Below are 14,262 nucleotides of genomic sequence, written 5' to 3'. Positions count from 1 at the left end.
TTGGAACATGCAACGGACCACTTTAGTCTACTTTTTCCACACACACAATATTTCAGAATATTAATACTCCAAATATGTTGGCAGTCTAGAGATTCAGATCCCAATAAACAAATAATTAAATTAATACAGGAAAACAAAATTGAAATATTGATGATCAGCATGAGCTTATTTTTATTCATGTAATATATTACATATCCATTACTGAGATACAGCCATGTATAATGTCATATATGTAATAATTTAATCAAGCAAAGAGTAGCATGGTAATGTAGAGGCCCATAAGTTAAAACGCAAAAGAAATACATGCGAGTAAATACAAAATTGAAGGAAAAAGAAATTGACATCAAAAGAAAATATGAAAGAGGTAGGGAAGAGAGATAGAGAAAGAGTGTGAAAAGAACTGAATTCATAATGGAATGCATTGACTTAGAGCCTAGTCAAAATCATGGATACACCTGCTAAAATCAATGAATTTGAAACATCATTTTTGTCAATTGAAATTTTACGAAATTATCCTTTACAAAATGACTGTCTTCTAAAAACATCTAGATTTTAGAATCCATGCCCCTGCCCTTTTCTTGAATAAGAACTGACAACAGCTGGCAAGAGAATTACATAATCCCATTTTACATACACCATGATACAGTAGCCTAGCAAAATGTAGTGTCGCAAATATAACAGAGGAACACATATGGCTATAAAGCAGCATTTATCTTTCTCCTATCGGGATATTTTCTAAATGCAGCAGTCACGGACCAGATTCTCAACAACAATATCTAGTGCACAACCACCCACCTATCATGATCTATAAAAGAAGATGACTATGACTGTTTAATTGACATGATGCAATCCTTTGTGAAAAGTTGCTGATGTACCTGCCACTTCATTTTGTTATGTTACAATATTATGCTTGACTTCTATATACAACACATTGATGACATTACATTTATACTTTTGTTTTTGTATGTCTATAATCAATGAAAACACAATATCAACTGATTATACTTCACTATAGAATCATCTACTAATGTTACTTTACATATTTACAATGAGTGAGTGCAGTCGTGCTCTTTATCCGAATTTCAGAGTCACAAGATGTGATAAAGCCCTTCTGGCTCCAAACAGACGAAAGTAGTTTAATAAATGATAACAAGAAAACTAAATCAATGAAACTTATCATTGACTACAGATCATGCACAAAGCATATATTTGTTCAGCCTATGAAGATGTGTTTTAGGCAACCATATGCTACTGGAACAACTATTGAAGTATTCTCTCATAAATAAATTGCTAACATCAAGGAATTCAAGGTGGAATTCCACAAACACAAATATAACTTGGAAGGAGCATGAACTGATGTGCACAAAGCCCCAAGTCCCTTGCAGCTAGGTTCCAGGACCTGGTTAGTGGCTCTGGAGGCACCAGGATTCTTAGATGCTTTCTGGTACGATCTGAGCCATATTTTGACACATTTTCATATAAAAATGTCTTGATTAATATTTCAGAAATAAAGTTTGTTTGAGAGTGAATTCAAACCTGTAACTGATTTACAAACCTGTCACAAAGAAAACCAATCCTGTCCCTCATGTTAACCTTTTAGCAACTAAACCGCCCGTAACCGCCCCTCCTTTTACTTACTGAACCACTCAAATAGGGTCTACTGTGATAATGTTATACATGCGTAATCCTTACCATGTCTACAGTAGGATTCTGCATAGAAAAATAGCGCATGTTCCATATTGTTCAGCACAATGTCAAAATTATGATATTATGCTTATCTTCCAGTGAATAATAGGCCATTTTTACAAAATCGCTAGTTGCTAATTGGTTAAGAACATTTGTGGACCACCCTGTATAATAGTAATGGCTCTAGACTAACGGTCACATTAATAAATATCTGGTGTCCTGACTTTATGAGCAACCTCGTATTTGGTCATCACCTCGTCCCATTGCACAAACTGTTTGGAGATAAGAGTTATCTGAAATGGTGAAAGCAATTCAGGAAAAATAAAATTGAATATCTGTCAGTTTACATGTATTGTTTAATATTTATTTTCAGATTTGTATCTGGTTATAAATTGTGCACACATTTTTAAAAATCATTTCATTTCATTTTATTCCATTCGTCACATAAAAACATGCATAATTATAACATTGATATTTACATATAAGTAAAGAACATACAAATAACATAACGAAAGATAAACACAAAATACAATTTTATATATATATGAATGAGGAAACCGGCAAGAAAGAACAAATAAATCTTATGTGGTGCATCCCTAATAATATCTTAACTTGTTGCAAAAATAGAAAGAAAAACAAAAATTGGGGGGAATGTTTCAGGTAGAATTGTAATCTTAATGCCTATGTTCAGTCAGTGTAAAAGCTGACAACCCAAAAAGTAGGAATAACTTAATAATAATAATAATAATATAGATATTTATAAAGCACCCGTATCTGCCAGGCTCTGACGCTCATGGCGCTGTACATATTACAATCACGAACATATCCCTTTCTTAATTAAAGTAAAGGTAAAGTAAAACAACACAAATTATTACGCCACAATTATAATTGTCATTATTAAATAGAACTTAGGGCATTACATGTCAGGAAATACAGATTCTACGACTCAAAATACATCTGAACATGTATTTGTAAAGGATACAATGTTATTATATGACTCGAGAAGCTTTTTGGTCTCATCTCCAAGCTCCTTTGCCTCTTCCTGAAAATGATAAAGAACAAATGATTTTGAAAGGAACTGTTACATGGTGGGTTTCATTAAATACAGACAATTAAAAGAGTGGACAGATTATTTTGTAATTTGACATTGTATCATTTTATTTAATCTCTGATAAAAAACTAGGAGAAGAGCTTTTATTCATCTGACCTATATTTCAAATACGTGGGAAAATCTTTATGTGATCATCATTTTGCTCATTGACGATACATGTCCAAGCACAGGTACAGTAACTGTATAATATATTAATAACAATACACACAACATCAAACTTTAGCCAGCTCAAACTGTGTATGGGCTACGGCAATAGAAGGTTCAAAGAAGTTTCTTACCTCATGTTTGACCTGTACTGTGGTCAGTGGTACCAGTCTGTCGGATAATCCACTTACACCTAGGGGGAAAAAAAGTTAAAAAGTCATTCTCATTTCATAACAGTTCTCAATTCCTACAGTACTGTCCACTTTACAAACAAAACCATGAGGAATACATATGAAAAGTTTTTTTTTAAATAGTTGTAATTATCTTTTCCCCCTTTGTATTACCCTCTACCCTCCCCCTCCCCCTTCTCTCTGTCTCTCTGTATGTCCGTCTCTCTGTTTCTTCTCTCTCTCTCTCTCTCTCTCTCTCTCTCATCCACACCTCAACCATCCTCTAACAATATAGCTCACCTTTGATATGTTCACTATCTAGCACTGAAGAAAGTTCTTTGACCTTTTCCAAGAGAACTGCTTGTGCTTTCAGCTGCTCCTCCTCTGTAAAACAGTTAAAACAGACACAGAATATACTAAAATATAGATCTTTAAAAGACAGAATCATTTAAAAAGACAAATCTTTTTAATCCCTGACACAATAGAGACAAGGCAGGTATAGTACATAATTTTTTTTAAATACACTGTAAGATACTCAACTTACTTCTTTTTTTCTTTTTTTCTTGGGGGGGGGGGGGGGGGCTATATTCAGCTAAGATTATACATGAGTCACAAATAATATCTGTTTTCAATCAAAATGTGTTGTTATTTTCTTGCTAGGAAAACCCTGTGTGGACAGGGATACATTTCAAAGAACATTAAACAACAGCATGAGCAGTTATCTGTAATGTGGCCCTCTAATCAGCAAAGATTATACATGAGTCACAAAAATAGGTTGAGATCGATAACCATATATATTCAAAATAATTAACCTGTTATGTACATCCTTTTTCGTTACAGTACATATTTTTTATAATTTCTAACCTGAAATATCTCATGTATTGCCATCAATTAGTTTTAAAAAAACTTGAAATTACATTGGTATTTACCTGATATACATGTAGTTGTAGCTGACTGAAAACTGCATCTTGTTTTAGTAAGATGTACTTAGCATTAGCAAGCCAATTAATCACATAAGATCTTTTGAAATTTAAGGGGACTGAGATTTCTTTACTTTATATAAAATACAGAGGTTTGAAAAGGACACATACCTGCTAAAATGATGTCAGTTTTAGCGTCATTGCTCAATGTCAGCTGACTGGAGAGTTCCGGGTCAAGATAATTATTGAGCTCTTCCACTGTAAAAATAAAAGCAAACAAAAAATACATATTTACTCAAGATGGAAAGGAAAGGAGAGGAGAGCAAGATTATGGTTGCTGGAGATGGAGTAAGAGTAAAATAGGGAGTGGAAGGGGAAGGGATGAGATGAGAAAGAAAGAAGGGAGGGGCAACCAGACAATTTAAGTGAGAGACATAGAGATGGAAACGAGAGAGGGAGATGGAAAATAGGAGAGATACAGGGGGTGGAGGGGGTATAAATAGGGGAGAGTCATCCACCTGTCAATCATGTTCTTGATGACTTGTACAGTCATACTTCACTCATAACTGTTTACTTAAAGAAAATATTGTGATAAACCAACACAAAATTTCTTTAACTCCTACCTACTATTCTTTGGAAGACAAAATAACTTACATCTTTTCCATAGAGCTTGAGTCTTGCTTTTACCAGATGTCAAGCCTGCTATCTTCTGCTTCACTCCATGCAAATTGTCTATAACCTGTGAAATTAAGAAATAAAATGTTGAATTGATGAATGTAAGTTACCTTTTGTCCATTTGTTGTTGGTTGTTGTAGACTTGTATAAGTTTTATGTCCCATTGAACAAATAATTATAATGGTATGAAGTGCATGGCATCTAGTATATAATATAACGTTTCACACATTTAAATGTCAACTAAAAACAAAGATGATCGAAAAGAACAGAAAATAGGAAGAAGAATAAGAATATGTTGATGGAAAAAAAGAAATGAAAGAAGAATAAGAAGAGGAAGAAGATGAAGATGAGGGGAAGTGAGAGGGAGAGGATGAAACACAAGAAGATCATGAAGACAAAATAAGGGGACAAAAAAAGAAAGAAAGAAAAGTGAAAAAATATGAGAAACCAGAAAAATCATCATCTTGATGAGATAATCTCTGAAGTACCTTTTCCAGCCTAAACCGTGATGGGCTGTTATGTGACAGTAGGTGACAGTGCAGAAAACTGACGACAACAAAACGGTGTAAAATGTCTAATTCATACCATTAAAACTGGTGCTGGTAAAGTCTTACGACATCAACCAACAACTGTGATGGGGGGGGGGGGGGGGGGGGGTTGGGTGTTTGGACACTTAAGTTGGTTGGTTGTTATTTTTTTACCTGACTGCTAAGAAAGCATAAATGCTTGTAAGTAAGCAACCAGACGGCCGACGGCTTTAGGTCCTCTCCGAGGGACCTGGTAATGAGGATTAATGCCTTACCAAAGGGCACTAGCGCTTCGACTTGGTTTCGAACCAGGGTCACCGGATAACGAGACCACTGCTCTACCAACTGAGCTATCGCGCCTGACAAGCAAACATCAATGACTTCTCTTTTGCCTTCAGATTAAACGGAAAATACTTATCAAATTACACTAACCATCATTGATATTTGTTCTCTACAACTTACAAGTACAATAATCAAAGTAAATCTAAGATTAATGAAATAATGCTTGTAAACTTCCAGATACACACATGTGAATACGCATTGCATTGGCCCATTTGTGCTGCTGGCGTGATTATCACCAAGCCCTAGTCTGGACACATAATATCTGAGTTTCAAATTACTGGGTTTTTAAAAATTTACTTATTTAGTGTTTTTATTAATCTGATGATAAATCATATTCATATTAGTCTAAACAAAGTCAAAGATTTCCTAGATCTACTGGGCACTGCATGCTTGAAAAGGGAGTTTTAGAGGCACAGCTGCACTCTTTGATATAGATCTAGACTACATGCACAAGCTTATTTGAGAAGTGGCAATTATTCATTTATTTATATTTCTTTCTCTTTTTCTTTTCCAATAATTGACACTACTGAATTCTGACATGTACATGTCAGGGCATTAAGGTAAACAAAACATACAAAGAAATAAGCAGCTGGGACTAGGTCGATTTTTTTTTTTTTTTTTCTAGACTCAAAAGTTCATCAAAACCTTTCGTTCCGGAAATTTTTAAGTTCTTAGAAACAAAACATAGTCTTACCGATCCTTGGATTCCATTCGAATTTCCTTCGCCGCATATTCTACTCTCAAGTGCAGCAATTCTTTGTTCCAATATCTCGAGAGTGCCAGCGCCAGCCATCTTGGACTTCCAACTTCGTCAGCAAACCAGTGCAGTCTACATGTGTAATACAGCTGCACCACGGCCACGCCCCAAGCCTAGCCCAGCCCTACGGTACCGGGCGGTGGCGATCTTAGCAGCACAGCCGCGCCAGCACAAGATCACCACTCCTTTATCCCTGGTTGGTTGTACCCTTGCCCCGGCTTTACTTTAGAAGAAAGAAAGAAAGATATGTAAGTGTTTGATAGTGTTGGTATGATTATTACATGATCAAATTATTCTGAGTCGGTGAGAATGTTGTAACTTATAGTCTAAAACTCAGTATAATTCATGATAGGCCCTAAGTATTTTGCAATTTCTCATTGCCCCTTCTTCTGTTTTGGGGGTAGGCCACGCGGGAGGGGGGGGGGGGGGGGGGGGGGGGGGGGGGAGTTGTCTTATTAGTCAGATCAGATTGATATTAGGTGTATGATTTAGTTATGTTGCACAATGAATATAAAGTGTTAGATGTGAAATCTAAAGAGCGCGCTAGTAGGGGATGTGGCCTGTGGTTGAACGTTTATTTAATCTTATTTATTTATATTCAAATTTGTCGAGTAATTTTCAACAATTAGAGATGATCGAGGATCAAGAATATGCAGAGGCCAGGGGCCGGTCCATGCCATGATGCATGCTATTTGAAAATTAATGACAATTTTTTGTATGTTTCCTTCTTAATTGCACACACAAATCCTTTGCAGAGACGCCAAGTTCAAAGATCAGCAATGCGTGACATTTCATGATACGGGCGCGTGTGAGGGTATAACACACGTATAAGGTATAGCGTTTTTCGAAATCAAGCGCGCGCACGTTGTGTGTGAGAGCGTTTTCAGACCCTCGAAATGCGTGACACTTGGTAGCTCTGCCTTTGGAGCCTGGGGTTTCTTCAAATGAAAAATATTTTTCACTCATGTTAACTTAAAGATAAACTTTAGTACTGGTAATGCGATTGCATTGTGAAAGAAAAGGTGTGGAAAGGATCAGAAACAGTTGATCATGTAGCATGTAAGTATTGGTGTGCACTGCAAGGTTCTGGAGTCATCAAAATCATAATAAATTGACCGAGTCTTGGTAAAGTAACAAGCACTCACATAGAAAGCTATATATGGGACAACACACATGGTGTCGGGGCTAGTACTACCTTGATTTCCTTGTCTTTCTATGCTCATTACTCAGCCAGTATACATTTTTCCAAAATTGTTGGCACATGTCATTTATTTGTAATCTTGAACATTCAGTGTAAGTTTTGTTGATTCTGTGAGAATTTTTTTTTTCTTTTACCAGTACTGGAGTTATCTTAAAAGGTAAAGACCAGTTATGGTCATGCGATGCATTGTGAAAGAAACGTTGTGGAATCGATCAGAAAAGGTTGATCATCTAGCATCTAGCATCTGCAAGGTTCTGGAATCATCAAAATGATAAGAAATTTGGCCTATTCTTCGTAAAGTTACAAGCACTATACACAGAAAGATGTATATGGGACTACCCTATATCTTCACAGACCATGGAGAGAAACAAATTTACCAAATATATGATTAGTAGGCAGTTTCCCGGCAAATTTGTTATCATCATGTATAGTCAAAACATATTCTTTCACATGATTGGTAATGAGAGCTTCCATTTCATTTTTTGAAATTGGGGCGTTCCAATACTGGTCTTTACCTTTAATATTACACTTACACTGTTACAGTCAGATAGAGTCAAGTTAGATAGAGATAGCTCAAAACCACATGCAGTTAGAGTAAGATGCTCAAAAACCACATGCAGTTAGATGGTAGACTTTATATATCTTTAATTCATCCTTATTTTCGTGTTAGCTTAGATTCCTTTGAATTTGGTTCATGCAAATAAAAAAACAGAGTTTAGACAACAAATAAGAAAGCTTCAGATTGTTGGAAAAAGATGCTGTTTCTCTCTCTCTCCCTCTCTCTCTCTCTCTCTCTCTCTAACTATCTCTGAAAGAACTAATCAATAGCCAGATAAATTTACAAGAAGCTTATTACAGTGAGTTTAATGTCAAAAGAAAGAATATCTGTTCTGATTCTGATAGTTTGTGAGCTTGCCATTTGATAATTCATAGTAGTCCTTGATCAATTTAGACCTTCTTAAGAGCTTAAAATGCAATTATCTGAATCCACTTTTATTCTATTTGATTCCCAAACAGGTTACAGCACCTGAATAGCAGACTGAGAAGTTCTTTATTCAGGATTCCCATCATCATTCAAAAGATGTCTACTTCAGGTCAAAGTTCAACCAGCTCAGTCAAGAGCTGCTCAACCGGTACCATTGAAGCACAACCCTCGAGCCATCAGTCTCCTCTGGTACTCTCAGTCTCACATCTCCTATTGGTTACATCAGGTCTTGTTTCAAGAGCAAGAACGGGACACCAAGGCAGCCATCGGTGTGTAGCTATGCTAGAGCCAAGCTGAAGATCCTCAAGTCTGTGTTTGTCTGCCCTGATCACTCGCTGGATGGCTTGGCACATTCTCTCATGTCTGGTGAGTTCAATCGTTTGATTGGCTTTAACCCTAATAAGGCCGGGCTATTGAGGTCTTAGTATGGCCGGGGGGGGGGGGGGGGGGGGGGGGCCATTATGGCCCCTAAGGGCCCTTTAGATCGCGAAGCGGCCGATTGACGCGAACATTTGCATGCATGTCAAGTGAAGTGTATAAAAATAATATGATAATTTCAATTTTGAAAAATTCACTCATTTGCATATTTATGGTAATTTATGCAAATAAAGTCATAAAAATCACATTTTTACGCATATAAATCATAATTATTCATAATTAGGTATTCTTTTTCACTAATATATTCATTAGACCAGGTGATCGAGGTGATGTGCTTCAAGGTATACCGGTTGAGCAGCTCTTGACTGAATAATCATACAACAAAAAAAATTTGAAGAGCCAGCTTATTCCTTATGTTATCCCTGTTTTTTAATTTCTTATGATTTCTTTGTTTTTAACTGATGTATTTCATTGTTTTGTGTATTATTTCATTTCTACTACAATTCAACTATTTTGACCCCAAAACAACCACCTAAACTTTAAAAACAAGACCAAATAACCCATGTTGATCTGTTTTTAGGAAAAATGACTTTTCCATATGTTTTGTACACAAATCACAAAAATGAGCGATTTTCGGGCTGATATGCAAAGACAAAAAGGTCACGTGACCTTGTAATCGTAGGTCCGATTTTCAAAAAAAATCTTTTAAAAGTTGCGCAAGACTCGAAAGAAAAAAGTCAGCGAGTGGCGGGGCGCCATCCATATGCGTTCTCGAGCAATCAGAAAAATCGTGGAGGGGGGGGGGGCATAATGGCCGCCCACCCCGGCCTTATTAGGGTAAAGCCCCACTGCACTTGCTACTTGTGCCCCTTATATAGCAAGCAATGCCTAATCGTTGCCTGTTTGTCCCCCATGATCCTCTTTTCTTATGTTAATTGAGAGCTGATTGTGAGATAACCACCTGTCAGTGACCTTGCAGGGAGGTCTAATCCCCCTGGCCAAACTATAGTACAGACGGGATTTCAAAGTATAATATTGACTTAAAACACCTGGGTGAAGAAGGATATTGAATTTGTAATGTAGGTAATAAGGATCTTTTCTCGAATGTTTATCTATCTTTTTGTGGGAAAGATTTATGCATTTGCCCATTTACACAAAATTATAGATCTATAGATTAAGATTTTACTCCAAATAATCATGATTGTCATTCATGATCATTTGCTTCTCTCCCATTCAGGGTTCTGTGTGTCTTCATAAGAACAGCCAGGAGAGTTTCACCAAGGCCAAGGCTATGGGAAGAAGGTCAACATGTTTGTTGACAAAGTCATCAGCAAAATAGGATCAACACCTATCTCTATTAGATGTTCTAAGTGATTTCTGTTACCCACGTCGGGGGTAAATGATATAAATTCTGAAAAGAAATGAAGAGGCTGGTCAGAATGTGTGGTTACTGTGAAGCATCATGTATAGAACTCTTTAATAACATAAAGATAACCATAGAATAACATATTCCACTATGAAACTAAATACAAGTAATCGGATTAAATATGAATATTAACACAGCTAACTCTAAATTCATAAACAACATTGGCATAGGCATCTGACTGCTTATCTTCTAATCTGAACACGGCTAACTGTAATTATAGACCAAGGTGAACCAGTTTAAAAGTTGTTTTGTGTCTTTTTACACAATAACCCAACTTTCTCCAATATCCCGACCTGTCTATAGTCGCACAGTAACCTAAATCCTTTTCTGAAATAATACTACACAATTACTTTTCTCAATTCTAGCAAAACTCTTCTCTACATGTATATGCAGGGACAAAAGTATAATAAAAGATACAAGGAATATATTCTAACAAAATCATACTCAATCTTCAAATATGATATTAACAGTTAAAGAGAGAACCAGAAATGAGAGGGAGTAAAAGAGAGAGACATGAGAGAAAGAGAAAGAGAGAGAGAGAGAGAGAGAGAGAGAGAGAGAGAGAGAGAGAAACTACAAATGCATAACAACTCATTTATCAAAGACCTGAATCTTGAACTATGAACCCACATGCTCTCTTTTCTACGATATTCCCTCATTTCTCCAGTTGGTGGACTACTGCTGACCACAAGTCATTAGTCATAGCATGTCACAGTTATCTCTGATAAAGACCAGAGAAACTTCTCCCAATGCACAGACTATTGAATTGGTATCAGGATTAACTTACTACTACTCTTTGTATAGTGGGGTATGAACTCGTCACTATACATCTCACATTAAGCATACACACATTATGAGGTGTCTTCACACTTGTTGGTTTAACATGACTTAGTATGAATATATAAAGATTTACTACTTCTACTACATAATAATACGACCATTATATAATCTAAATGCTTCATAAACGTGACTAACACCATACAATAGATACATGTCATGTAGATACATAGGTTAAGCCTGCATCTCTCATGATAAGTCTGGTTGATAAAATACACTTAATTGGTTCTAATATTACTAATAACATTCACTTCATCATTAAACACGAGTTGCAGCACAATAATGTAATATATGAATTGAACAATAATAATTAACTTAATTAGACAGACAGAAATGAAAGAGATTAAAAGTTGTATTTCTTACCTGAAAAGAAATGAAGAGGCTGGTCAGAATATGTGTTTACTGTGAAGCATCATGTATAGAACTGATGCTATCAGGCAGAAACCACTGACATGACCAACGCCTTCGATTTGGTTTCGTTTTGGGGAGAGGGCACAATATGAGTCACCACTTCTTGGAAACAGGGGTTGGGTTTCTGCATCTTTGCAGCAAGCCCTGAAGAATGTGCAAACTTTTTAAGATACTGGTGTGTAAAATATATGATAATACTAACAAGATATATGTATACAAAATTTGAGGGAGGCCTATTTTCCAGGGCCTTACACATCTATATGTCTAAGTTTATTTGTTTTGCTTGTCTTTCAGGGTTATGTTTGTGTTCCATGAGAACAGCCAAGAGAACTTCACCAAGGCCAAAGTGAAACCTCCAAGACTGGATGGGAAGAAGGTTGGTGTGTTTGCCTCAAGGTCTCCTCATAGACCCAATCCTATAGGACTCACCCTGGCAAGACTGGATAAAGTGGAAGGTATTCTGCTATTAAGATATCTTTATGGTATTCATTCAATATACCACTTCGGAGATAGTACTTGTACAAATCATTAAGCCTGTCTGCACTAGTTTGGCCAGGAGGGATTAGATGTTCCAGCGTGGTCAGTCACTGACAGGTGATTATCTCATCAAATCAGCTCTCAATCAACATAAGAAAAAGGGGACCATGGGGGACCAATGGTCACTGATAAGGCATTTTTTGATATATAGAGGGTGCCGCGGTAACTATAAGTAGTGCAGTGGGGCTTTAAACCTGGTGCAATCCTACTTTGTGCATTTTAGAATAAGTGCTGCCAAAGTGATCAAGGTGTTTATGAATACATTTTGTTTGCCCTATAGATGGAAAAGAATACTTCCACCTGCGCATCATAGAATGTACATTTGGTGCATAAATGAATAAAGATTGTCTTGATGGGTTTTACGTTTGTTAACAAATGACCTTAGATCTGCCCATGCGCAGATAGTATCTCTGAAGTGGCTTAATTAATATATGAATAAGGGTATACATGTATTGTTTTGATAAACGGTCTTAATCAATGGAAACTTACCCTTTAGTTCCATATCACCACTCCATTTCATTTCTCTTCATTTTTTAAATATTTAGTGTATGTGTGTCTATTTTTGTTTTTTTCATTTTTGTTTATTCATTATAATCTTGTCAATCACACCTAATGGATTCCTTTTCCTCCCAGGAGATACCTGTACCGTCTGGTATGGACATGATAGATGGAACCCCAGTCCTGGATGTCAAACCTTACGTTTCTGATTACGACAACCCCAAGCAAACCTCTACCAGAACTACTGATCATGTTCACAAGAGGCTTGATGATGCCTCAAGGGTTCCAAGTGAAGTGCAAGAAACAAGAGATGGGGCATTACCATCTCAGGTGGATAGTCAAAGCATAAAGACTGACCGAACAGAACATTTCTCCAAGGACAGTACTACACGGTCACACGGCATAGGTGAATCAAGCGGTCATGCCAAAGATATGACATCAGACTTAAACACAGACAATAGAGACAATGGCAATAGAACTACTTCATGTGAGAGCAGTGATGCTACTCATACGCTTCAACCTGAAGATGTTAGTGGAGATGATGTGAGAGTTGCAGACTGGGTAGGAGCTCCTCCGATCAAGGAACTTACTGTTCGGTTCACTCCCAGTGCCAAAGCACAACTTGCTTGCATTCTGGGGAAACACTGATCCAGGTGAGAATTCACAGATTTGTTCACGTGTTTGCCTCGATATGAAATTAAGGTGCCCTAAAAATGAGATGTCCTACTCCTTTTTCTTTCAGTCAAAGCATCTCAGTACAATGATTTATCCCAAAGATGTACATGTAACATGGTTTAAATTTCTAAAAAAATTAGTTTGTGAAAGGACTTGATATTGTCTTAATCAGTACCATACTACCATTTGTCTCAGAAGCAAAAATCTATAAATGAGATCAAAAGATGATGTAAGCATACTAGAAAATATTAAACACCATGACCATTTTCCTTTTCAGTCATCTGTGCCTCACTGGTAAACAAATTTACTGAAGCAGTCAAAAAAAAAAACTGTAATCATTTGCAGATCTTAATTACTAAGAATTAGATATTTTAAAAATAGATACCATATGTTCTACTCTTCCGTAAAGACTGTAAAGCATTCATACTCATAGTGTTAATAATATTTTGTTCCACAGATCACAAGCTAGAATTTCTGTACAGCTATGATGAAGCTCCCAGGCCATAGAAGACATCCTGTCAGCGACCCCACGCTCTGTCTACAGGAGAAAGTCTTGCTCTGATAGACTGTACTACTTCACCATAGACAACCTTCACATCACCAGCTGGTTTGGAGCGGGGTTTGTAGAGGTGCTTCAAGTGCAACCCTTTCCTTGGCTGATATACCCAAACACACTGCTGCGAGTGAAGGGCTGGCATCATCCAAAGTCAATAGATGATTGTGAAACTCGTTATAATGATGTCATTGGGACGATGAAAAGTTCCTAGGTTTATCAGGAGGGTGTTTCACAAAGGTCCTAAGTTGAACTTATCTCTAAGGTGGACTTACAATTATGGGAAGCTGCTAGCATCTTTGAAAAGAAATTCTACAAGTTGATTTAAAAGGCATAAAATATTGATTCAAATCATTCATATTTTAAGGAGATTTCTTGATGTTCTTTGATGTGGAATTTATGAAAAGTCTAAAATACTTGAAGTTTTTG

The 14,262-nt window shown here is 36.6% G+C and overlaps 2 protein-coding genes across 2 annotated transcripts; one reads left to right on the top strand and one right to left on the bottom strand.

Moving 5' to 3' along the window:
• Window positions 1-139: 139 nt before the first annotated feature.
• On the bottom strand, window positions 140-6,411 carry LOC577427 (dynactin subunit 3). The gene is made up of 7 exons (XM_777656.5): window positions 6,270-6,411; window positions 4,686-4,770; window positions 4,203-4,289; window positions 3,412-3,495; window positions 3,076-3,134; window positions 2,669-2,728; window positions 140-1,979 (listed from the first exon to the last, which is right to left on the bottom strand). Exons 1-7 carry the CDS (start codon window positions 6,366-6,368, stop codon window positions 1,887-1,889), a joined length of 567 nt encoding a protein of 188 aa, XP_782749.2. The 5' UTR covers window positions 6,369-6,411; the 3' UTR covers window positions 140-1,886.
• LOC577363 (tRNA (adenine(37)-N6)-methyltransferase) lies at window positions 6,409-14,217 on the top strand. Its single transcript, XM_030976987.1, is given in 7 exon segments — window positions 6,409-6,528; window positions 8,677-8,863; window positions 8,866-8,884; window positions 11,865-12,025; window positions 12,741-12,753; window positions 12,755-13,252; window positions 13,774-14,217. Coding segments are annotated over 7 exon segments (1,272 nt in total). The 3' UTR covers window positions 14,048-14,217.
• The last annotated feature ends 45 nt before the right edge of the window (window positions 14,218-14,262 follow it).

This window comes from Strongylocentrotus purpuratus, unplaced genomic scaffold, assembly GCF_000002235.5.
Source record: "Strongylocentrotus purpuratus isolate Spur 01 unplaced genomic scaffold, Spur_5.0 spur5_scaffold_9, whole genome shotgun sequence".
Taxonomy (NCBI): Eukaryota; Metazoa; Echinodermata; class Echinoidea; order Camarodonta; family Strongylocentrotidae; genus Strongylocentrotus; species Strongylocentrotus purpuratus.
This window is presented reverse-complemented; position numbering and strand designations above follow the sequence as displayed.